Genomic DNA, 26,575 nt, shown 5'->3' with positions numbered 1-26,575 from the left:
CAGAGTTTATTTCCCATCCTAATTTAGGATATTAAATCTTGATCCTTTATCTCTGCCTTGATGTTTTAGCCACTTCAGACTCACTCATACTTAAACCACAAACCCCTTCTAATAAAGTTCCTCTTTTAATAAACAAGGTTTATTTTAGTCTCATTTCCTCAACTATAATAAAGGCTCTTTCTAATGAGGTATTTGATTTGGCTTCCTTCAGAACAAAATATACTAACTGGTGAAAAACTGTAATCGGTAATTCTTGGGAATAGTGGTGGGCAAGAAAGGGGAAATGGAAGAATTCCATCATTTAAGTAAGCCTATAGAGTATTCACTTTAAGATGCCATTCCATCATCCAACCCATAGATCAGAAATGTCCACTTGGTCTCCTAACCATTGTTGGGTGTCACAGTTGCTTTTTTAGAAACCTTTAATGTGACCTAAGGTCACATATTCTCAGAGGCAACAATGGTTTGTGTATAGTAGCTTGGACTTGCAGTCTGAAAGACATTTGTTCAAAGCCCATCTTATATAATTAATTGCTATATAGCCTTGGACAATTTCTGTAAACTCTCTAGGACTAGTTTTCTCACATGTACAATTGACGGGTTTGGATCTGATGGCCTATAAAGTGCCTTCCATCTCCAACTCTATCTCTTCTGTAAAAATAAACATGGATTGGGGCAGCTAGGTGTTATGGTAGATAGAAGAATGAGACTGGAGTCAGAAAGACTTCCCTTTCTGAGTTCAAATCTGGCTTCAGGCATTTAAGAGCTGTGTGATCCTGGGCAAGTCCTTTAACTATATTTGCCTTAGTTTCTTCATCTGTAGAATGAATTCAAAAAGAAAATGCTGAACCACTCTTTCTACCTAGAGAATCCCAGAAGGGGTCACAAAGTTGGACTCTATTGAAATGTGACCAAACAAATGTGAATTTCTTATATAAAACCCTCAAGAGTAAAAGACCCACAATTCTCAGTGATAGATGATGATCACTGATCAAAACAAGTGCCCTGTTGCTTTATTTCCTTTCATTTTTAACATCTGGATACATAAAATCTGTCTTTAAAATTACTTGCTGTAAATTGCATCTAATTCTAGCCATCCTTTTAGACCTAATTCAAATCTTACCATTTGAATAAAGTAGTTCCCAATGACCCCAACATGAATTGATCTCTTCGTATTCTGACCTCCTGAAGCAATTATCTCTTGGATCATTCATCTGGCTGTCCATTATGCATTGCCTTGTGACATTTCTCCTATTAGAGTCCTGAACTATGATTTAAATCTCATATTGTTATTTAACTTTTCACATGTTTATGTCTCCTCTCCCTAATTAGATTGTGAAAATGGTCTCTATGTCTAAAAATATAGCCCAATTTCCACAGATTTCAACTGCAAATCCACAATAAACATAGAATTACTGAGAGAGGAATCCTTCTGCAGCCTTTTAAAAAATTTCCCACAGTGCCTAGCTTTATGCCTATTGATTTGATTTAAAATACATTAGTGTAACAGTGCCAGAGTATCCAAAGGAAACTGTATGCTTTTCTAATTAAATTAAATACTACAAGCCATCACAAAATCTCACAGTTGGGAGGAACCTTAGCAACTATCTGGTTGAACTCAAACCTAAATAGAAATTGTTTCTATAATAACTGATAAGTTGTCAACCAGTTTTTATATAAATATAAATAATTGTTGTTCATTTGTTTTAATCCTGTCTGATTCTTTATGATCTCATTTGGAGTTTTCTTGGTAAAGATACTGGAATGGTTTGTCACTTACTTTTCCCAGCTCACTTTAGAGATGAGGAAACTAAGGCGAAGAGTGTTAAATAGTTTGACCAGAGTTACACATTGTAATAATGGTAACATTCAGAATTATAATAAAGGTACTTTCCACTATGTTTGATGGTATTTTAGTAGAGTTTACAAGGAGTTTGTAGAGAAGGAACTGAATGTGGAGGAGATTAGGAATCTGGATGGATTGGTACCTACTCTCTTTTCACCTCCCTTGAGTGAGGTTGTTGATAGGTGCTGCACAGGTAATTATGGATTCCCTGATAAGAAAGGGTGATGGAGAGTTGAAGGAAGATCTCCCCTCTAAAACAGACCCAGGGGTAACACTGGATTCCCTGGCCTGGAGAAGATCTGGAGATAAGCCTCACTGGTGACTTTGCCTAAGTGTGGGAGGGTCTTGATGGCTCTCAGTTGAAGCTGAATTCAGATACCTTCCCAAGTTTCAAACCAAATCACTTGGCAGAATCTACCTGTGATTTAGATGTTTAATGAAGTAATTAAACGAAGGTTGGGAGATGGAAAAAGTAACTTGGTATCCCTAATTGTTTCCTAGCACAGTCCTTGGCCCAAGTTGCTGTATAGCTGTATAGCTGCCCTGGTTCCAGCTAATTTTCCCAATGTATCCATAATATCTCTAGCCTAAGAAAATGATAAAGTAGGTGCAAGAGGGCTGAAGGTGAAGGGGAGCCAGGCTCTCATTGCCAATGAGTCTACAGTTCCCTCAGTCTTTGAGAGATCTGATCATCTGTAGGGATGTTGTTTGAGGTATCAGACTAATGATAACTATTGCAGAAGAAACTTGAATGTTGAAACAGATATGTCTCTTTCTGGCTCTTGGTGAGGTCCTCAGCAAGGAACTTACATCCTGCTTGGTCAAGGACCCAGCACAAAAGCCCAGAATTCCATCTGGATCCTTTCCAGGTCTCTTCTCTCCCAGCATGCTTTGCTCTCCAACCAATGTTTCTGTCACTCAAGCTCCTCCCTTCCTCTCTTGCATCCATTGTTACAACATCTAGTAAGTGACAGAGACAGGATTTGAACAAGGTCTTCCTGTCTCCATACCCAGCGCTCTATCCACTGTGTCATCTAACTGCCTTATAAATAATAATAGCTAGCATCATATGATGCTTTTAAGTTTCTGGACTTCACAAATATTATCTGAGCTAATCCTTACAAAAGCCTTGGGAAGTAAATAGTAAAAAATAGTAAAAATAGTAAAAAAATAGTAAAAAAAAAACAATTATTCCTATTTTGTAGGTGGAAAACTAAACTAGGGAAGTTAAATGACTTGCTTAGGCTCCATATCCCATAGCTAGTAAATATCAGAGGCTAGATTTGAACCCAGGTCTTCCTGAATCTACTACCCTACCACCTTGCTGACATCTCTGGTAAAAGGAATTCACTACTACTTCCCAAGACAGCTATCCAGGGTTGAGCAGCTCTGACAGATAAGAAGTTTTTTCCTTACATAAAGCCTAAATTTGATTCCTACTTCTTTAATCTGAACTATTCTAGAACAAGTCTGATCCCTTGGAAGATGAGAGTTTTTGAAGATGAGAGTACTTTAGATATTTGGAGGTGGCTATCATCTCCTCCCTTAGTGTACTCTTCATTTCAACTCTTACTGATGGAGCAGGCAAGCCAGTTTAGCTGAACCAGCAATTGGTTCTCAGGGAGAAATACGGATGGTGGTGGTAGGGTGAGGGTGGGTATCATGTGCCAAGAGAGTCAAGCCATTGCCAACATTTTAAACAGCAATATCTCCCTTAAGACTGCAGAGGAGATAGCCCAGGATACAGTGCTCAAAAGCCCCAGCAATAGTGCCTCTTAGACCATTCATTGATTGTGATATCAGCCCAACCCTCAAAATCATCTTTCAAGGGAACAATCCTCACATTCTTGCCATCAACATGGCCAGCTACCAGCTAACTGACACTGATACAGGTAGGAAGTGCCCTGGGTATAACAGCACTACTCAGACCATTCCTGCTTCTAGCCCAGCCCCTGAAGTGATCATCCATGAAAATAACTCTCATGAACATGAGACTAGGCAACAATGTTTGCAAATGCAGTAGCACCTTCCCTTTTATCTTCTTCCTAAGCAGTCATAGCTACCAAAGACCCTGAAAAGAACATCATTGCCATCATAGCCCTTGGTACTATCATGTGGTTCAAATATCATAAATGGGATGGCTTATCACTCAAAATGGAATTAAAGACGATATATTACAAACAGCTTTGCCCTTACTCTGGGAACCACTGGACCTATTCACCTGACTTTCTACTAAAACAACCAACATATATATTTTTTATCCCAACAGAATATAATCTTAAAGGCAGGAACCATCTTGTTTTTCTATTTGTATCCCTAATAATTTGAACATAGTAAGTAGTAAAGTTTTTTTTCATTAATTCATTCTCCAGATTTAAAATTCCATATACACTTTCAACTGATCCTCATATGGCATAGATTTGAAAAATTACAAATTCTTTCAAATTTTAATGTGAAAATTTCAATCTTCTTCTATAGGTTCTCTAGATCACTAATGCCTGTCCTTCTCAAACGAGTAGCCTAGAATTGAGCAGGAAACTCCTGATGGGATCTAACCATATTACTAAGCAGACTGCTATAGGACTATTGTCTCTTTATAACATATACTATAGTGATAATGACTCATTTATATTGTGAATTAAAGTTTACAAATGGCTTTCTTCCCAAAATTAAGACATTGTTGTTCTCTGAGAAAATCTGCTTCCCTTATTTCACTCATTTATCACATTTATCATTTATCAAGAAACTTGGGAAATGTGAAACATCTGGAAATTTATCTAGTGATAGATTCTGGCAAAAGCTACAGCAGTGCCATTAACTAAGTTTTGTCTATAGGAGCAAGATATCCCAAGTTTGGGAAGAGTTGAACTAGATCCAAGTCAACCTGCTAACTGTCAGTGAAATGGAGTTCCATTGTTATATACATATGCATATACATATATATACACACATTACACACATACACAGACATATGTAGACATATGCATATGCACACATATAGATTTTATATGTATACACACATACATGCATATATGTGTATATATACATACATATATGTGTGTATAGATGCGTGTGTGTATACTTTTCAAAGGAAAGAAATGGAAACAAAATTTATATAAAGTAACATCCTATTTCAAAATGTTTACTTGAACTTTATTATTAACTTTTAGATAATGTACAAACACCTTGGCCTGAAATTTTAGGCAGTTCCTAATCTGGCTATGATCAATCTCTGTAGAACTATAGTCCCATATAGGACTTTATAGAGAAGTTCTATAGAACTTTACATTTGTTACCACCCTAGCTGCCAGGCAACCAAGACCTTTTGCTATTCCCCCAACTAGATATTTCATCTCCTACCTCCATTCATTCAAAGGACCCTTTCCCCCTAGATTTTCTCCTTATTTTCACTTTCCCAAATCTCTACCATCCTGCCATTTTTAGCACTTTCTCCTTGAAGGATTCCCTAATGATATGCTTTCTTTATCCCTTTGTGCTCTCTCATTTTTTCAAAGAATTTCTAGAGCTCTCTATGTGGTCCTACCATTCCCTGCCTTGTTTTACATTTTTCTCTTTTTATATTTTATTTCCTGAGTAGAATGTAAGGCACATGAGGGTAGGGGCTACATTTTTCCCCTTTCTCACATCATTTCCTAATATAATGATTTGAACATAATAACATCCACATTTATTGAATTGAAATGAATAATAATACAAAGGCAGATTAATTTTTTAAACTGACTAATGATTAGTATGAACCAGAAGTAATGTTAATTCTAGAAATTTGGAGTCAGAGGATTTAGGTTCCAGTCTTAGTGTTAGGATCAAAATTATCTAGTCAGACTAACTTTTGGGTAAGAATATCAATTTATTGATTACATTAGATCATTAGTTGGGCCAACATTATAACCAATAAAATGACAGAGGTTAATGGTCCTCTCTCAATGACCAGAGACTCTGAAGTCTGGTCAGACAACTCATTAAATAGAATTTTAGAAGCTCATTATTTAGCCTCTCCCTTGAACATTCCAAAGCTTCTCTGATTGATAGAATTTTTCACACTAGCTGTCCTAAGCTTAATCATTGCCACCACAGGCAAATCAGTCCAATTTGGCCTCCATCCATGACTACTCTCAACTATAGAAGGACCAACCCCAGTATTAGTCCTACTGCATCAAAGCACTATAGTTGGAACAAGTATTTTTCTACTAATCCTATTTCATCTGATAAGAGAAAACAACCAAAAAATTCTAACAATTGCCTTATGTCTAGGGGTGATCACAAAACTATTTAAAGCTATTTGTGTGATTACACAAAACGATATTAAAAAATTGTAGCATTCTCAACATCAAGCCAACGAGGCCTAATAATAGTTATAATTGGACTTAACCAACCACACTTAGTCTTCCTAATTTGCACAGATGCCTTCTTCAAAGCAATACTATTCTTATGCTCTGGCTCCATTGTTCACAGTAAAAATGATGAACAAAACATTAGAAAAATAGGGGTCTATTTACCACTTTACCAATCACATCGTCTGCCCTAATAACAGGCAGCCTAGCACTTATAGGAACCCCCTTTCTAGTAGGATTATACTTAAAAGACTCAATTATGGAAATTCTAAATACATCATATACAGGAGGGAATCATGAATTATGTTAACTATGGAAAAATATTCTAAATAAAAAAGGAAGGGAAAAGAAAGTATAATAAAATATTTGTAAAATCAATGAAAATAAAATAAAATAAAACAAAATACATCATTTACTAAGGCTAATTGCTACTTCTCTCACAGCCATTTATAGCTTACTCATTATCTACTTCTCTATACTTAGTCATCTCTGCTTCCCATCAATCTCATCTATGAACAAAAACAACCCAAATCTCATTAACTGCATCATACACCTAGCTCTAGGCAGCATCTTTGCGGGCTTTACCCTAGCAATAAGCATTCCACCAACAACCCTAATTACCATAACTATGCCAACTCTCATTAAAATATCAGCCCTTGAAATGACCATTCTTGGCCTTCTAATTGGCATTGAGCTTAACTCCTTAACCAACAGCAAACCTCTCACCCACATAAACCATACCAACAACTTCTCACACATATTAGGATATTTCACCCTCATCTTACACAGAGTTTAACTCCTAATAGACTTACATTTAGGCCAATGCAATGCTGCCATGCTAATAATTCTAAACTGATATGAAAAAAACAGGACCTAAAGGCCAACCTAATCTCCATACAACAGCATCTTCTTCAATTACCTCAACCCAAAAAGGACTAATCAAAATACATTTCATATAATTCATAATTTCTATCCCTCTAAGATTTATTTAACTTAATGCACACAAACCTCTTCTTGTACAATATAGATAGTAATAAACAAAATCCACCTTAAAAGTACTAAAAAAGCCCATCAGCCACAACTGTATAACAAAGAAACCCCACTAAAATCTTGACCCATAAAAAACCCATCACAGAATCAAAAATCTCTGCAGCAGTACTCACCTTACCTTCCCCAGACATAAAATATCAAATTGACTCTCCTGATAAAACAAATAATATATTAAAAGCCACAGCATTTCCCACTCAAGTCTAAGGATATTCTTCTGTAATCATAGCAGCAGTGTGATCAAAAACCACCAACATACCCCACAAATGAATCGCAAAAACTACCAGTTCTAAAATAGTATCTTCTTTTTAAAAAAGTTTTTATTGAATTAATTAATTAATTTAGAATATTTTTCCATGGTTACATGATTCATGTGATTTCCTCTACTTCTCCCCCTTTGACCCCCCCCCATAGCCAATGAGCACTTCCATTGAGTTTTACTTGTGTCATTGATCAAGACCTATTTCCATATTATTGATAATTGCACTCGGGTGATCAGTTAGTCAACATCCCCAATCATATCCCATCGAACCACGTGATCAAGCAGTTATTTTTCTTCTGTGTTTCTACTCCCACAGTTCATTCTCTGGATGTGGATAGTGTTCTTTCTCATAGATCCCTGTGAGTTGTTCAGGATCACTGCATTGCCACTAATGGAGAAGTCCATTACATTCGATTGTACCACAGTGTATCAGTCTCTGTGTACAATGTTTTCCTGGTTCTGCTCCTTTCACTCTGCATCAATTCCTGGAGGTTGTTCCAGTTCACATGGAATTCCTCCAGTTTATTATTGCTTTGGATATAATAGTATTCCATCACCAACAGATACCACAATTTGTTCAGCCATACCCCAAATGAAAGGCATCCTCCTCATTTTCCAATTTTTTTGCCACCATGAAGAGTACAGCTATGAATATTTCTAAAATAGTTACTTCTAAACTAATATGTGACCAATTAACATGTGGTCCAACAAATTATCCACCTTTCCCATATCCATGTCAAGGGAAACATATACACAGGAAAAGGAACCTTCTTTTCTTCATTTATTAAACAAATTCTGTTAAAAGGGACACATCTCAGGAGATTCCTAAGAACAAGGAAAATGTAAACATCTATAGTTGGGTGGCGCAGGTGAGACAAATTCAAATATTGCCTCTGACACTTATGAGCAATGAGAGGATAAAAAAAATCATTTACTCATCCTAGAGTCTCAGTTTTGACTCTAAAACAGGATTAATTATATCTGTCTCACAGAATTTTGTTGTGAGGCTTTAATGACATCTATATCTATACACATATATACATTCATATATACACACAAAATATATACATACATACATGCACACACACAAGCTTAGGTGGTACAGTGGATAGAGAGCCAGAGTGGAGTAAGGAATTCTTTTTTTTTTTTTAAACCCTTACCTTCTCTCTTGGAGTCAATACTGTGTATTGGCTCCAAGGCAGAAGAGTGGTAAGGGCTAGGCAATGGGGGTCAAGTGACTTGCCCAGGGTCACACAGCTGGGAAGTGGCTGAGGCCAGGTTTGAACCCAGGACCTCCCATCTCTAGGTCTGACTCTCAATCCACTGAGCCACCCAGCTGCCCCCGGAGTAAGGAATTCTTATCTTCTTGAGTTCAAATCTGGCATCAGACACTTATTACCAATGTGATCTTATACAAGCATATTTGCCACAGTTTCCTTTTCTGAAAAATGAGCTAGAAAAGGAAAGGGCAAACTACTCTAGTATATTTACTAAGAAATCCCAAAATGGGGTCATAAAAGTCAGATATGGTTGAAAGGATTGAACAACGACATTATATACACATAAATACATTTATATATGTATATATAATATGCTCCTATGTGTATATGTACAAATATAATATATATGCAATATATTATGTATGATATATATATATACAAATATATTATAAATATATACATATATACTTTGTAAGCCATAAAAAGACAGAACATCAGTTGTTATTTTTAGCCGATGATTCTATGAAAAAGAGTATACTGCCTTTACAATAGTTTGACAGATTTGGAATGGATTCAAAGCACTATAAATAGCCTAATCTAATTACCCACAGGTGGAAGTGGAGGCTTAGTCTAATGAGATAAGCAATGGAACCACAGATCTAGAGAAGGGCAGGTTACAGTGTTTTCTAGGTTGGATGAGTAGTTTGAGCTATAAGGTGTTAGCTAAGGCCTTTTCCATTTTTTCACTGTCAAAAAGAATCACTTTAATACTTCCCATATCTCTTAATAACGATGCCCTGGTTCTAATCATAAGCAAAAATGAAGGAGATGGTTCACAAGTTGTGATTCCCAATGTTCACAATTTATTGCCCTTTTCTTATTGCAGCTTTTTGGAGTCATCTTAATAAAGTCAGAGTGATTTAGCCTAGGGAAGAGAAGACTCAGGGTTTATATAATCAGTCATCTTTCAGTGCTTGAAGGACTTTCATGCAGAAGATGGTCCCAAAGAGGACCAGAGCAAAACCAATAGATTGAAGAGAAGTAAATTTTATTAATATAAGGGGGGAAGGAACTTCCTAAAAATTTTGGATGTCTAGAAATGTAATGGTCTATTTTCTAGGCAATAATAATTTATATGGCGTTTTACCAAGCACATTCATATATGATTTGTATGTACTTTCATTCACTTTCCTTACAGCAACCTAGCAAGATGCTATGCTCCCCATTTTATGGATGAAGAGGTGAACTGCCCAAGGTTACACAGCTACTTAAGTGGCACCGATAGACTTTGAATCTAGGTTTTTTTACTCTAATTAGAGTGGTTTGTCCACTGTGCCTTGGTAATAAGATGAAAGGTGCTAGGTGATGACTTGTTACAAATGATATAAATGGGATTCAAGCCTAACATACAGGTTTGACTAGACAATCTATAACAACTCTTTAAACTCCTGAGAATCTATTCTTTTACACTGGGGCCAGGAGACCAATATGGACTACCCATGGAAACTGAGATAAATAGAGTCCCTAATAGAAACTAGAGGAGTCAACTGTTTGGTTAAGAGAAGTAATTTACTAGAGAAAGGAAGCATGGAAAAGAAAAGTTCTTTATAATAGTGGTAACAGAGTTGGTCTTGATTACCATCTAATTATTGAAACTCAGTGAATAAACCTTGTTATGCTTCTGATTTGAGGTTGAATTTCAATCTGAGCCCATGCTGGGAAAAGCTCTTAATTCATCATCAGAGCAATATGCCATATTAAAGATTTGAAACAAAGAAGCAGTAACAAGGCAAGCCCATTGCTGAAGTAGTTTCAAGAGCCAGGTGTATTTAAAGCATCTTCCAGAATGATGTTAATATATTTTAAAAAACAACAACATAAAAGACATAGTTACTGTGATTATTGTCAACAGTACACTGGCACACATTGGATCTCAGATTTGCAAAATACAATCTTTCTTTAAAGCACAAAAATCATTGGTGGGAGGATTATGCAGTTGTTTCTAAATCTTTTGTGTTAAATATATATTACAGAGGCTGTTCAGAACAAGTCTGACTCTCCCAATTCACCATAGGTATAAGCATATGCGATCTATCTTGGACTTCTCTTTTCCCTGCCTCTCTAGAAAAAAAGTAGTCATGTTTTTTCCTCAGCCCTTCCTGAGAAGAGATTGTTTCCCTCTTTGTCTTTATATCCCTGGAACTTGGCACAGAGAAGATGCATAATTAGTTACAGTTTCCTTTTCTTAGGAAAGTATTTGTTTGCCCCTAAAATATACTGAAAAGCCATTCTATGAAAATACCACAGTGTATCCAGAGGTAATACCTCATTAAGAACAGCTATTAAGATTCATATTTCCTTTAAATATCTTGAGATGATTCTTAATACACACAAGTTTTATAAAACTGAATTTTTAAAAAGTTGCTACCACAGTTTAGTAATTGGCTCCAGATTTTAAATTCTGCCACTGCCAGTCCGTTTATCCTCACACCACCTGGATTTCATTTCCCACCTTTTGAAAATGTAAACAGAAGCATCAGACAATCCGACAGCTCTGCTGATGGTTGACAGCACACATGGTCTCAGATACAAATATTTACGTTGCAAGCATTTCATGTTTCCAATAGCCCAAATATTTGAAAATGGATTTGGATAAAAAGAAAAGTGCCTTAAAGGATTCAGGAACCATATAATCATCTTTGGAGAGTGCTGGAAAGCATGGCTGGTTTACGAATCACTTATTTCATGGGAAAAGTAAAACATACAATTCCAGGAATTATAAATACCCCATCTATATGGGGTATTTAGTCCAAATCAAAACATTTAAAACTTGGTACGGTTTTTCCCTTCTTGAATGCCAATGAATCAATTCCCATAAACATGTTTTCAAAGTGTGAGCGAGGAATAGTGGTACATGCTTGTAGCCTCTGCTACTGGAGAGAATGAGAGTGGTGGATTGCTTGAGTTAAGGAGTTCTGAGCTGTGTAGAATTAAAGCTGATCAGATGTTCCCACTAACTCCTTTCCCCACTAATAACAATAAAATGGGAGAGTGGAAGAAGCTGGGTTGCTTAAGGAGAGGTGAATCAATTCAGATTGGTAATGGAGTAGGTCAAAATTCCCAGGCCAGTGAAAAATGTTGTCAGTCTATGTATGGTTGCTGGACTCCAAGCCTGGGCTGGAAAAGAGTAGGGAGAGATAATCTCAAAAACTAAAATAAAATGTTTGTGTATACATGTGTAGGTTACTAATTAGTCTTTGGGAATAGAAAGAAATATGCAAATAAAGGTCTCTAGGTTTGATTAATCTTTTCTGGAAGATGGGGAAGAAACTACATAATGTTTGCAGGGCCCTCTCCTGGCATGAAGAAATCCATGAATAACCAGGACAACATACAAATTCTGCAGAGGTTAACAGAACAATTCATTAGTTTAAACACAGGAGAAAGCATATTTTAGCATCCATTTGCACACAATCCTTCAATTCCTTGTGTAAAATTTGAGCAACACACAGACAGCTCCTTAAGGACTCATTAGACTTTCTGACAATGACATGACAAAAATCCAGTTTCTAAAGGGAAAGAATCTCTTTCTAATTACATCAGGACCTCAATCAAGTTGGGAAGCAGGTCTGGCAGAAAGATTAGTGTGCAGTGATTTGGCCAATGGGCAAAAGAAGAAAAGAGACATAGAGAGCCCAAATGATCCAGAATCCTGGATAATTAGCAACACCCCCATTCTCCCCTGCAAAACCCCCAATTGCCTATCATTTCAAACCTCATTGCCTTGCATGAGAAACCCTTTAAAGTCTTCTTAAATTCAAAGCAGTTAAATAACCTTCAAATACAACTTTCCATGTATACGTTTCCCCCCCTTTATTATTGACTCATCATCAGATGGAAGCTAAATAGAAATATAATGGTGAGAAAAAATGCTAACATAAGAGGATGGGAATAGTTCAGGGAGCCATAACAACTGAGGCTGTGTTGATGTACAAATTAAGAATCAGATCATCATCTCTGGGACCAATTTTAGTGTAGGTATCACAAAGCAAAGCTAAGCATTTCTGTGAAAGAGGCAATATTCCTAGCCAGTAAGATTTCTTCTAGGAAGATTAATTATTGATTTTTAAAAATAAATCATCTGGGGTCATTTTTATTTGTTTTATTCTATTATGGTTAAGATCTGAATTTACTATCATTTTCCTTTCCTCTATTTCTCATTAAGAAAAAATATCTTTAAGTGAATCATTGGTCAAAGGAGAAAGAAGTCCTTGAGGACCCAGGCAAACATGTTTCTGAGAGCACTCTGTTTTCCCAATGTGTTTTGCAAGTAATATAGCATATTAATATTTGACCTTTGGAAGGAAGCAGGAAACAAGACCTTGGGAAGTCTCCAAGAAGTACAAGGTAATTAGAAGGATGAGGACTGCAATAGCTGATGAGAAAAGCAATAATGCATAATTTAGACATACCAGAAATTCTTTGACATTCCATCAGAAGCCTACATAATTTGAAAGATGAAAGACAGGCTATTCTATTAAGGGGACAGCAGACTAAATGACATAGTACTAACCAATATTACCTCATTCTTTATTTTATATGCCAAGCATGGCAATGCTCTTTACCTTTCTGCCACCAGTGTTGATGCGTAGCGGTGTTAGGAAAGGGTCGAAGATCATATGACTGGTTTCTATGTTGACTGGTGACTGTCGTTTTCCAACAGAACAAAGATTCCAAGCTGAGTTGACCAATCCCCAGAAGGAAGGAACTATAAAGGTAAAGGAGAACAGTGATGAGTTAGAGAGGGAATGAAGGCTGAGGTCAGAGGAAAGAAAACATTTGCAGTGCAAACTGCAGAGTCAACTTTTACAAATGAAGAAGGCTCATGGTGCATCACTGTATACTAGAGAAAGTACATACATGGATATACAGGACCATATATTTAAAGCTGGAAGGGACCTTGGTGTCTGCCTATTTGAACCTTTTCCTATTACAGATTACAATCTATTCATATTACAGATGAGAAAACTGAGGTCTAGAGGGTTTAAGAATATGTTTGGTGTCACACAGTGTAGGGGAAGAGTTGGGATTTGAATTCAGATCATTTGACTTCTTCAGTCTTTACTTGTCTCAGCTTGATAATCTTAGGACTTACAGGCCATTAGGTGACAGAGTTGGGGAATTGATAGATACTAGACAGAATAGTGGACTTGAACTCAGGAAGACCTGAGTTCAAAAGTGATCTCAGACACTTACTGTCTTGTCTGTTTGTGCTGTTGTTCAACTGTTTTTTAGTCATGCCCAATTCTCCATGACTCCATCTGTGGTTTTCTTGGCAAAGATCCTGATTGGTTTGCCATGTCCTTCTCCAGATCATTTCACAGATGAGAAAACTGAGGCAAATAGAGTTAAGCAAATTGCCTAGGGTCACCCAGCTATTAAGTATCTGAGGCCAGATTTGAACTCAGGAAGATGAGACTTCCTGATTCCAAGCCCAGTGTTCTATGTGCTATCCCAACTAACTGCCCATGCTGTTAGGTGCTAACAAGTCATTAACCATCCTGCCTTATCTGTAAAATGGGGAAAATAATAGCAGCTACACTCTAGGATTGCTGGGTTGTTATGATGATGAAACAAGATAACATTTGCAAAATGCCTTTTAAACTTTAAAACACTATATAAATGCCAGCTTTATTAATTCATCTATTCTTTCCACATGGCAAGATTTAGAAGGCAGCTTGATCCTATTAGGGAGGGATGATTTGAGGATCCATTGCTTACTATCTTGGCAAATTTTAAATTTTTAGAGATAGACACTTACAGACTTACAGAATTTCAGGGCTAGAAGGAACCTTCAAGATCAACTAGTATATCTCTTATTGCACCATTTTAGTTGTTGAACACCATCATATTAATGAAGCATTAATTTGGGGATGCATCTTGGTATAGTAGATCGAATCTTGGACCTGGAGTATAAAGTCCTGACCACAAGTCCCATCTCAGACATTAGCTGTGAGACCCACAGACCCACTCATACCTAATAAGACCCATTATAAGTCACTTATACCCTCTGAGCCTCAGTTTCCTTATCTAGAAATTGGGGATAATACCAGTATTTACTTTTTAATCTTATTCTGATAAGCAAATGAGATAGTTAAGTGCTTGGCAAAGCAATTAAAAGTTAATTTTCCACATTGGTTGTAAAGTATAAGATGAAATTTCAAAATTATTTTTATTTTTTAAAAGGTGAAGTTTTCATATTGAAATTTTGAATATTATATGGCTCCTTTCCACTCTTCCACCCTGTGAGCTTTCTCTTGTCATAATATTTGGAAAAAATATTTTATCAAAATCCATCAACACATAACAGAAAATACAGTACTCCATACCCATAGTCTCCTTTATCCGAAGGAAGGAGCATTTTCTCATCTTTTCTTTGGAGCCAAATTTAGTCATCATAATTGCAAAATATTCCATTTCATTATATCATTCTTTTCATTGATACTGTTGTAGTCATTGAATATATTGTTTTTATCTTTAAATTGGGACAGTTAAACTTATGACCTCTGTGAATCTCTACTATACAATCTACAAAAAATAAATTAAGCCCTGATTTGTAGTTTTGGCTGATTTCTAAGATCTAAATGCTCACACTGAAAATTTAACTATCAGCTCATGCAAGCCCTTTGAAGCTTGTTCCAGGACACACCTGCTCCTACTTCTAGGTCTCTGATTCCGGGACTGCTTAGGACATAATCAGTTCGTGGAAGTCTTTTCAAGATTCAGTAAATGTCTCATATTTATCAATCTTAGAGTACAGTAACACCATAAAGTGCCCACCTGAAGTGCATTTACTTTGTTTATCATTCTTTAGGCCACAAAAATGCTGCTGTGAATATTTTGGTAAATGTAGACCTTTGCTTCTATCTTTGATCTCTTTCAGGGATGGGTCTAGAAATGCAACTTCTGAGCCAAAGGGAGAATTAAAATATCCTTTTTTCCCCCTTTTGGTATATAGTAGTAATAGTACATTCATGTGTCTATTCCCTTGCAATGTCTTTACTGTTTCTGCATTTGTCATCTTTGTCAGTGTGCATGTGAAGTGTGACCTCTGATTTGTTCTGTTTTCTATTTATTTTACTGTTAGTTATTTGGAGCAAAATTGTCTACAATTTGGAATAGTTTGCAATCTTTCTTCTAAGAAACATTTGGTCAGTGCTTTGACCTAGTATCTATTCCTGAACCTATCACTTTGCAGGTGAGAAAAGTAAAGCTTAGACATGGACAGGCCTTGTCTTAGGAAGAATAGAACCTAGATCTCCTGGCTCCAAACCCAGGGCTCTTTTTGTTACATTATGAACCCATGAACCCATAAGATATTTTCAGTAAGTTTTCAAGACCAAAATGATATGACAAAAATAAATTAAAAATCATTCTCACCTATCAATTATGGACAGAAATTTGAGATTCTGTCATTGAAATTTGATTGTGCTCTCATCCAGACAAGCACTGTATCATTATCCTATTGCTCTCAGAAGGAGATAGCATTTATTTAATGGAAAAGAAAAAAAATAGTATTTAGGGCTCAGGATATATATGTAAATGATACATTAAATTTCTATGTTAAATTTAAACTTTCAATTGAATGGATTTCTATATAGAATGACATTCAGACATTGTTTTTTAATTTAGAGAAATAACTAGAGTAGGTTGAACCAAGAACAGTCTAAAAAATTGTTTTCAATGAAAATACAATTTGGAATTAAGCTTCAATTCCTTCTTTAGAAGTATCTGGTGCACTATTCGATAAAAACTGCTGGGAAAATTGGAAGACAGTGTGGGAGAGACTAGGAATAGATCAACACCTCACACCCTACACCAAGATAAATTCAAAATGGGTGAGTGACTTAAACATAAAGAAGGAAACCATAAGTAAATTGGGTAAACACAGAATAGTATACATGTCAGACCTTTGGGAGGGGAAAGGCTTTAAAACCAAGCAAGATATAGAAAGAATCACAAAATGTAAAATAAATAATTTTGACTACATCAAACTAAAAAGCTTTTGTACAAACAAAACCAATATAACTAAAATCAGAAGGGAAACAACAAATTGGGAAAAAATCTTCATAGAAACCTCTGACAAAGGTTTAATTACTCATATTTATAAAGAGCTAAATCAATTGTACAAAAAATCAAGCCATTCTCCAATTGATAAATGGGCAAGGGAAATGGATAGGCAGTTCTCAGATAAAGAAATCAAAACTATTAACAAGCACATGAAGAAGTGTTCTACATCTCTTATAATCAGAGAGATGCAAATCAAAACAACTCTGAGGTATCACCTCACACCTAGCAGATTGGCTAACATAACAGCAAAGGAAAGTAATGAATGCTGGAGGGGATGTGGCAAAGTAGGGACATTAATTCATTGCTGGTGGAGTTGTGAACTGATCCAACCATTCTGGAGGGCAATTTGGAACTATGCCCAAAGGGCGACAAAAGAATATCTACCCTTTGACCCAGCCATAGCACTGCTGGGTCTGTACCCCAAAGAGATAATGGACACAAAGACTTGTACAAAAATATTCATAGCTGCGCTCTTTGTGGTGGCCCAAAACTGGAAAACGAGGGGATGCCCATCAATTGGGGAATGGCTGAACAAACTGTGGTATATGTTGGTGATGGAATACTATTGTGCTCAAAGGAATAATAAAGTGGAGAAGTTCCATGGAGACTGGAACAACCTCCAGGAAGTGATGCAGAGCGAGAGGAGCAGAACCAGGAGAACATTGTACACAGAGACTAATACACTGTGGTATAATCGAACGTAATGGACTTCTCTGTTAGTGGCGGTGTAATGTCCCTGAACAACTTGCAGGGATCCAGGAGAAAAAAACACCATTCATAAGCAAAGGATAAACTATGGGAGTGGAAACACCGAGAAAAAGCAACTGCCTGAATACAGAGGTTGAGGGGACATGACAGAGGATAGACTTTAAATGAACACTCTAATGCAAATACTATCAACAAAGCAATGGGTTCAAATCAAGAAAACATCTAATGCCCAGTGGACTTACGCGTCGGCTATGGGGGGTGGGGGGGAGGAAAAGAAAATGATCTATGTCTTTAACGAATAATGCTTGGAAATGATCAAATAAAATATATATATATATAAAAAAAAAAAAAAGAAGAAGTATCTGGTGGTGTAATGGATTGAATACTGGGCCTGGAATCAGGAAGACCTGGGTTCAGATATGGCCTCAAACACTTAATGTGTTTGTGTGTGACTGTGGGCAAGTCAATGGGGATAATAATAACACCTAACTCACAGAGTGTTTGAAAGGATCAAATGAGATAATAAATATAAAATTGTCTGGTACATAGGTGCTATCTAAATACTTATTCTTTTATTCCTCACCTTGACCCTAAACACAAATGGATTCAAGTCCCTTTATAATCTAGTTCCAATGTACTTTTTTCTATTTTATCTCACACTTTGTATATTTGTGCTCCAGACCTGAGGAGCCACTAACTTTTTCTTTTCTATTCTGCTTTCATGCCTTTAGCCATTCTGAAGACCAAAATGTCATTTCCTTCCATTTCCTATTGAAATCCCCTCCTCTATCAAGACTCTTATTGAATGTCATTTCCTGAATGAAACCTTCCCTCACCTTTCCAGCTAGGAATGGTAGTAAAAATTTATATTCTATTTCTATTTTCCATGTACTTCTTATAATTTAATGTGTATTATGGGTATCCCTTCCACATAGTGGGGTAGATTAGGGATCATAACACCCCAGGATCTGGAAATTTCTGTAAAAACTTTTGGCCCTCCCTTCATGCCAGAGAAGAATTCTGAATTTTTTCTTTTTCTTTTATTGGGTATTTATAGTACTTTATTGCAAAATTTTGTGATGATATATATTTGTGATATTAAAAGATAAAATAGATTTTTATACTATATATATATATATATATATTTGTTGTTCATTTCTGAGTTTCTAAATTTTTCTGTCATTTTTTTTCTGTGGCTTTTGCAACCCCCCACCCCCATTGCCATTTAATTTCTTATGCCAACCCACTATATATAAAAACTACAATGGGGAAAGTCACAAGACAGGTTACCTATACTTGTTTACATGCACATCTTCCCATCCCTGTTAGGCGGTAAGCTTCTTGAAGATAGAGAACAAGTCTTATTTATTGTTTTACCTTGTCACCTGGAATAATATTGGTTGGTTACTATACTTTGTACTCAAAGAGGACCAAAATGATGCCATTAATAATGTCTTTTGACTTAAGCATAAGTTGAATTTAAGTGAGGCAGAGTTACACAAAGTCATCATCACTTCTAGAGTCATCCAAATCCAGTGGAATGATAAAAATCGATACTATTGGTGATGGCATGGGATGCAGTAGATGGCTTTGGCTTCTCTGATATTTTAACTAAGCTCTAAGAACTCCACAGTACCCACTTCTGCCTTGGCCTTTAGAATGAACCATTCTCATCCTCCCCTTCCACCTGGAAAAGTCTTCACATGCCTGGACTAGTCACCTCCCCAAATCACCAATGAGTCTGAGGTATTTCAAGTACCCACAACTTGATTTTAGCCTGTCTGCTGAGGTAGTTTTACTGGAGTGTGTTTTCTGCTATGAATAATCTGTCTTCTTAAAGTCATAGGTGAGAGCAGGTAGATACCAGAGGAGGATGGGCAGCCATGAAAAGGACTCAGCAAGCCTTCACATCAGAGATGCTAACCTTCCCTGAACACACTGTACAACCCCTGGCACAATGTATTGAATACCTGTAGCTGCTTCACTCCTTCTAATAGGTCCATCACTTCATAGGAATTGACTATACCAAGGATAAATCTCTCTTTTCTCCTCTCCCTGAGGAGATACCCTCAGAGTTTCTTGTTTCTTGTTTCTGAGGCTGAATACCCATCAAGCAAGCTACAATTACCTGGGATGTACTTTTCCACTGAGGAAATCAATGAAGCTTGAATTTATTTTCCTTTATAGTCAGAGGATACATTGCTAGCTCAATTACATATGGGGAACATTGGAGCACAGAGGAATTAATCAACATGTGAGTAGAATTCAGATCTACCAGATCACAAAATTCTTTCCCTTTTTGGGGGGTGGGAACCCAAGTAATATTCTAAGACTGAAAAATATATGACAGAAAAAAAAACACCTGCTTGATCACATGGTTTGATGGGGATATGATTGGGGATATAGACTCTAAATGATCACCCTAATGCAAATGTTAATAATATGGAAATAGGTCTTGATCAATGACACATGTAAAACCCAGTGGAATTGCTCCTTGGCTTTGGGAGGGGGGAGGGAGAGGGGAGGGAAAGAACATGAATCATGTAACCATGGAAAAACATTCTAAATTAATTAATTAAATAAAATGTTTTCAAATAAAAATAAAGTAAAATAAAGTCTTAAAGATATACTAGTGAGAGAGGAGGTCCACCAGAGTTATCTCACTTTTAATGGGCTTAAATAGGAGTCCTTTCCATTTCTGTTGTCCTATATTTGACATCTTGTTATTTTTGGTACTTCCAAGGAATGCTGAGGACCTTTTTTCCCTCTTTTGGAAGAAGCCCTGAAAATGAGATAAAATTTGAGATTGCAAGGGAAACCCAGGGGATGGGGTAAAGTAGGTTAATTTTTGATGTTCCTGGTGAAAACAATGGGTAGGTCAAGAGCCAAAGAATTATTTAGGTGTTAAATTCCCAAAATCAAGCCCAGCCTGTGTAAGTCTAGTTTCCATAATGGTAGAGCCTTTAATTGGAAAGCATAAATATTTAGCCTGAATGAATCAGTAAAGTTAAAACTCGATCTTCTTCAAATTTAAAAGGATCTTACTGGCTCTGCTTTCAAAATATAGATTACAAAAATGGCTCTTCCAGACAGAAAGAATATGAGGTCTACATTTATAATTGAATCACAACTTATGATCTGTTTTGTTATTTTTCTTTACACTCTTATTTACATTCCTACATTTTAGCATCTCTTGTTCTGATCCCTCATTGAAAATCACTTAATATCTTCAGGGAACACTATCTCCTGGCACAAACATGACATTTGTCAAATTTCTTATGTCTACAAATTCAAAAATAACGTTTTAAAATAAAATAAACTTCTTCCTTTTCAGTTTTTTTCCACAATGGTAGGCTCATTATCAGTCCTTTCAAGTTTCAAAAGAAATATCAAAATAAGAAGAAACCTAGATGATCTTAAAGTTTTGAAGCCTACCCTCAAAAGAAACTATTATTATTTTTGTTGTTTTGGTGGTCACATGCCAGACAAAGCTTGTTCTCTCAGGCGTGGTCAGTGTCATAGAGCCCTAAGTCAGAAGGAGGAAATGGAGTGAAATCTGAAGTATTGGAGGGAAACATCATAGAAAAGAGATCAGTGGCACAGATAAAGGAGGTAGTCAGGAAAATGGAGTTTAAGTTTGACCCTATTATTTACAGTTTCTTATCTGTCTTATCTCAGGGTACCAACTGGGGTCTGATGATGGTGGCCACAGTTTTTGACACTTGGTTTTGCTTGATTTGTGCCAGAGTTCTTTTCAGGATTTCCCTTCAAATTCTCTCTAAATAAAATGTGTGCCTTTGGCCAAATCTCTTAACCTCTCTGGTCCAAAGTTTGCTATTTTAAAAAATGAAGTATGAGGGACAGTTAGGTGGCGCAGTGGATAGAGCACCAGTCCGGAAGTCAGACACAGTCATCTTCCAGAGTTCAAAATCTGGCCTCAGATACTTGCTAGCTATGTGACCCTGGGCAAGTCACTTCACCCTGTTTGCTTCAGTTTCTGCAACTGATAAAGGAAACGGCAAGTCACTCTAGGATCTTTGCCAAGAAAACACCAGATTGGGTCCCAAAGAGTCAGTCATGCCTGAGAAACAACTGAACCACAAAAAGGAGTGTGGGTAGGTTGGTGGGTGGGGGATCAAAGATCTCAAAAGGGTAATTCTACTCATTCCTTGGTTGCTTCATACATTTCTCTCTGGGCAGCCCAGCAACATAACAAAAGGAGCCAGAATTAGCACTGGTTGTTCTTCTGGCATGCCCACGGACTACATTCACGAAATAATAATTCCAGCCCCATTAATAGAATGCAAGCCAGCCATTGTGTGATGAAGCAATTGGGCAGATGTTGCTTCAGAGATACAAGGCACTTCTCTAATAAACTTCACACCAAACACCAATGCTCCCCCACCCTGGCTCCCGCCAACTTTATGTGAACAGCTGCCCTTGCCTTTATTAGGCAAGAATACTTTATGGTAAACAGTTTGGAATCTTTATATTCCCACTCCACCATCGAGACCTATATGTCTGCCTATACACCACCTGCTCAGCTAACTCTATAGCTACTGGGAAATAGTCCCTCTGACTCACTTTCCTCTCCCCACAACTCTATTCTGGTAGACAGGGTACTTTATTGTATTCCCTACTCTATTGCAAATCTCAAAGGGACCTTTTAGACTTTTTCTGCCTTATCTCAGGGTACCAACTGGGGTCTGATGATGGTGGCCACAGTTTTTGAGGCTTGGTTTTGGTTTATTGGTGCCAGAGTCCTTTTCAGGATTTCCCTTCAATTTCTCTTTAAATAAAATATCAATGAGAACTAGAGAGAGAAAAGGGGGGGGGGGGCGAGGGGGGAGGAGAAACCAGAAAGGGAAAGGGAAGAGTGAGGGAGAGAATTCAATTCAATATTTATTGTTGTCTGTGTTTGAGTTATGATAGGTACTGACGGTACCATAACAATGAAAAAATAGCATTTAATATTTATTTTTTAAAAATGTATTGAAATTCTTACTTTCTGTCCTAGTAACAACCCAAAGACAAAAGGGCACCGGCTAGGCAAACAGGATTAAGTTGTCTTGCCCAGAGTCACAGGGCTAGGGGAGTTTCTGAGACCAGATTTGAACCAAGGTCCTCCTGAGCCTGGCATTCTAACCACCTCACTGCCCTGATAGATAATATTTATGTAGCATTTAATATATGCTGGGCAGTATGTTCAGTGCCTTATAAGCATTACCTAATTTGATCTTCACAACCATACTGGGAAGTAGGTTTTATGGCTATCTTCATTTTACAGATGAGGAAACTGAGGCAGAGAACGTTTAAGTAACTTGCTTAAGGTCATACAGCTAATAAACTTCTGAGGTGATATTTGAAATCAGGGCTTCTTGATTCCAGGGACTAAGGAGCAATAGTCTTCCAGATTACACATGGTCTAGATCTTAAGTTTAATCACTCAGGTTCACTGAGCATTTATTAAGAACCTACTCCATTTCAAGCTAGGCACTGGGGACACAAATTCAAAGAAAGAAAACTCCCTATTTCCAAGGAGCTTACATTATAATGGAAGAGACAACATGATCACAAATATATATATATATATATATATATATATACATATATATATAATATGCTGTCTAGATATATAAAGAAATAAGCACCAATATAGTTAAAATAGTTATCTAAATATGACATCATTTAGAAGAGAAGAGACTGGAATATTTCATGAAGAAAGTCTTTATGCAGAAAATAGTGAATGAGGCAGGATCTTTAAGGAGGAGAGGGACAATCTATGAAGCAGATGTAAAAGGGAATATATTCTAGTCATGAGGGATGGCCAGTGCCAGGGCACAAAGATGGAAGATGAGATCTCAGGAATTGAGAACAGAGAGGCATAGAGTTTAGGGGGGGAGAATAATGTCCAAAGAGGCTAGGTCTTGGTTCTAGAGGGTTTTGAGGGCTCAGTGGAAGAGTGTATCCTAGAGACCACAGGAACCCACTGGTCTGAATTTGGCTAGGGCTCTCAGGTATTTCTTTCCAGGTCCAGCTTTCTTTTTCAATCATTCAGTTATGTCTGATTTTTCATTACTAAATAGACCATAGCTATCATGAAGTTTATTTGGCAAGGAAATCAGAGAGGTTTGTGATTTCCTGCTCCAGTGAATTTTTTTTTTTTTTGTCAAACAGAGCTTGTGACTTTTCCAGTGTCTGAGGCTGGATTTGATCTTATGTTCTTCTGACTCTAGCCCCAATGCTTTTCACCACTGAGCCACTGTTGCCAGGCCTTGGATACTTAATTCACTTCTCATATTGTGAATAGCTAGCTATGATAATGGCTAACACTTATGTAATGCTTAAAAGTCACTTTACATCTATTATCTTATTCGATTGTCAAAACAACTCTGTTGGGTGCTATTGTTATCTACATTTTACAGAACAGGAAACTGAGGTTAAGAGACATCAAGTCCAATGTGACCCAGAAAAGTGTCAGGGATGGGATTTATACTCTAGTCTTCCTAAACTGTGGTTGAACCATTGGTTCAAAGAGAAAACTTTTAAACTTGTGGGAAGAGAGGCTGTGGGAGGAGAAGTCTTTGAGAATGGGTCTATTTCCCAATGAAAAACCTAACTTTAATCATCATGGCTGACAAAATTCTTTAAGCTTCTGGGAACACTTAGGTTTCTCTGGTGACTTTAGTGTACTATCAGCCAGATCTATAGATTCTTACCTATATTTTTGCTATGACACATTCTTAAAAATTTAAGAATCTATCTTTCAAAATCAAATGCTTTGATTTTTTTTTCTTTAAACTTGACAGACAAACCTTTCTCTTAAAGATAAAAATATGGGACAAAAGGTAAAAAATGAGTGGATTTCACTCAACCCCATGAATTCATGGTCAACTGTTTAAGAATGTTTGAATTTCATCCTCTTGGGTATTTCATCTCACACAATAGTCTAATTTACATAGAAACTGGAGTAGGCAACAGACCTGAATATTTTTACAAATTAATTTGCATGCAGCCTACACAATCTAATTTAACCACTGCTTTGCAGTTACAGGTCATCTTGCCAAAATTTTTCTCTACAGCAATCATGTTATCCCCATAATAAACCACAAATCTCAGACATTCTCCTGGCTCCAAAGTCTGATCCCTGTGAAAGATACTAATGCGATTCTGGCTGCTTAAAAGACAGGATTTGGCAAACCCAAAGTATATTAGCTCCTCAGTACAGAATCACGGATGAAGTTCAAGTTCAGTTTGTCAACATCCTTTCAGGCATCCTGTGGTTCAGATGAACAAAACTTTTGCCAAGACAGAAATGAAATTGAGAGGCTAAAGCTATGCATCTTTGGTTCCCAGGAGAAGACCCAAGTCTGTCCAGACTATGAAAATAGGGCAAATGGACAAGTTTAGAGAAGTCCTCAGTAGAATCATGATCTCTATCATTTTAATTTCATTTGGTTCATTAGAAATATTGCAGGATTTGGTTTAAAATACTAGCTTTGACAGGCCACTAACTCTGTGACTTAAATTGCTTAAACTCTGTGACTTGAGAAGACACAGGTAGGTGACTTAGTGGATTGAGAATCAGGCCTAGAATCAGGAAATCCTGGGTTCAAATGTGACTTCAGACATTTCCTAGCTGTGTGACTCTGGGCAAGTCACTTAACTTCTATAACCTAGCCATCACTGCTCTTCTGCCTTGGAACCAGTACACAGTTTTGATTCTAAAGCAGTAGGTAAATAAAAAAATTATAAAATTAAAATAAACTTTGTGGTCTGAGTTTTATCACTGTTGTTATTCAGCATTGCCATGGAGGGAGGAACTATAGGTTTACAAAAACCAGCATAAGAAGTTGAGAGCTCTGTTTTCTAGATTTGGCCCTTTATCTAACTGGCCCCCTGGGCTAGCCCTGCTCTCTCTGCTCTTTTTTCTCACCAGGCCATCACTGACAGGGGCTTGCAGGAATGCTATGCCTTCATATTAATTTTTATTTATAATGTTGTGCATTCTTCATTTTTAAAAAAGTCCAACTGCATCAATGTCTTGACTTACTCATGAATTGAATGGATTTATGTGAGGCAGAGTTTCACAAAGTCCTCAGCCTTACTCTCTTTTCCAGTTATCAAAGTCCAGTGGCAGGACAAAAGCCAGGACAACTGGTGATAGTCTGGGATGCAGTGGAGGACCTTGGCACCTTCCATGTTTCACCAAGTTGTAAGTGTTCCACAAGCCTGCTTCAACCACCTGCATGGCCATTGAAACAAATTATTCCTAGCTACCCATTCCACCAGGGGAAGTCTTCACATGCTTGGGGTATATATCTCCCTAACTCCCTCACAGATTTGTGGCCCATTTGTTATCCTCAACCTGGTTTAGCCTCCTTGCTGAGATGGTTTATTGGGTTGTGGCCACCATGATCCTTCTGTGGTTACTGACAGAATATAGTCTAGGTACAAGTTATCAAACTAGGTCTGAGGGCAGATTGCTTTTTGTTTTTGTCAGTCTGGGGAGAGGGTAAGATATGAATATATTATTTTACAGTTTTAAATGCAATAAAACTTTTTTTTAATAAATAAAAAACCCCAAACAAAAAATATCCTAAGCAGTCTTAAGCCCTAGGCCTACAAGATAGGTGGTAGAATTTGGTCTACTGATTTTGCCAACCTCTGGCCAAGAGCAAGAGTTGTCAAACTTTTTTGATCTCCAGTTCCCCTTTATACTCTGAAAAAATACTGAGGATTCCAAAGAACTTTTGTTTATGTGGGTTATATCTATGGATATTTATTGTATTGGAAATTAAAAATATCTTGGCAATATTATGAAAAGAATTTTGACTTCAAAGTCCCCCCGAAAGGATCTTATGGATCCTCAGGGGTTTTTAGACCACATTTTGAGAGCCTCTAGGCAAGAGTATGAGCTCCACTGAGTTGTTTTCTACTGTACAGAAGCTTTGAAATAGGAATCTTATTTTTACTGTGGTTCTAGAGGACCTTCTGTGACTGAGCTGGT

General features: G+C 37.0%; 1 protein-coding gene across 3 annotated transcripts in view; it reads right to left on the bottom strand.

The window, feature by feature from the left end:
• Positions 1 to 26,575, bottom strand: part of CA10 (carbonic anhydrase 10) — a 732,369-nt gene that overhangs the window by 391,500 nt on the left and 314,294 nt on the right. For all 3 annotated transcript variants that reach the window (XM_001369655.4, XM_056816569.1, XM_056816570.1), the window contains exon 4: positions 13,353 to 13,495. In XM_001369655.4, the coding sequence (XP_001369692.1) occupies positions 13,353 to 13,495 (143 nt within the window). The remainder of the gene's footprint in view (positions 1 to 13,352; positions 13,496 to 26,575) is intronic.

Source organism: Monodelphis domestica, chromosome 2 (assembly GCF_027887165.1).
Source record: "Monodelphis domestica isolate mMonDom1 chromosome 2, mMonDom1.pri, whole genome shotgun sequence".
In the NCBI taxonomy this organism is placed as follows: Eukaryota; Metazoa; Chordata; class Mammalia; order Didelphimorphia; family Didelphidae; genus Monodelphis; species Monodelphis domestica.
The sequence above is the reverse complement of the archived record's forward strand: the minus strand, read 5'-3'. Positions and strand labels throughout refer to the sequence as shown.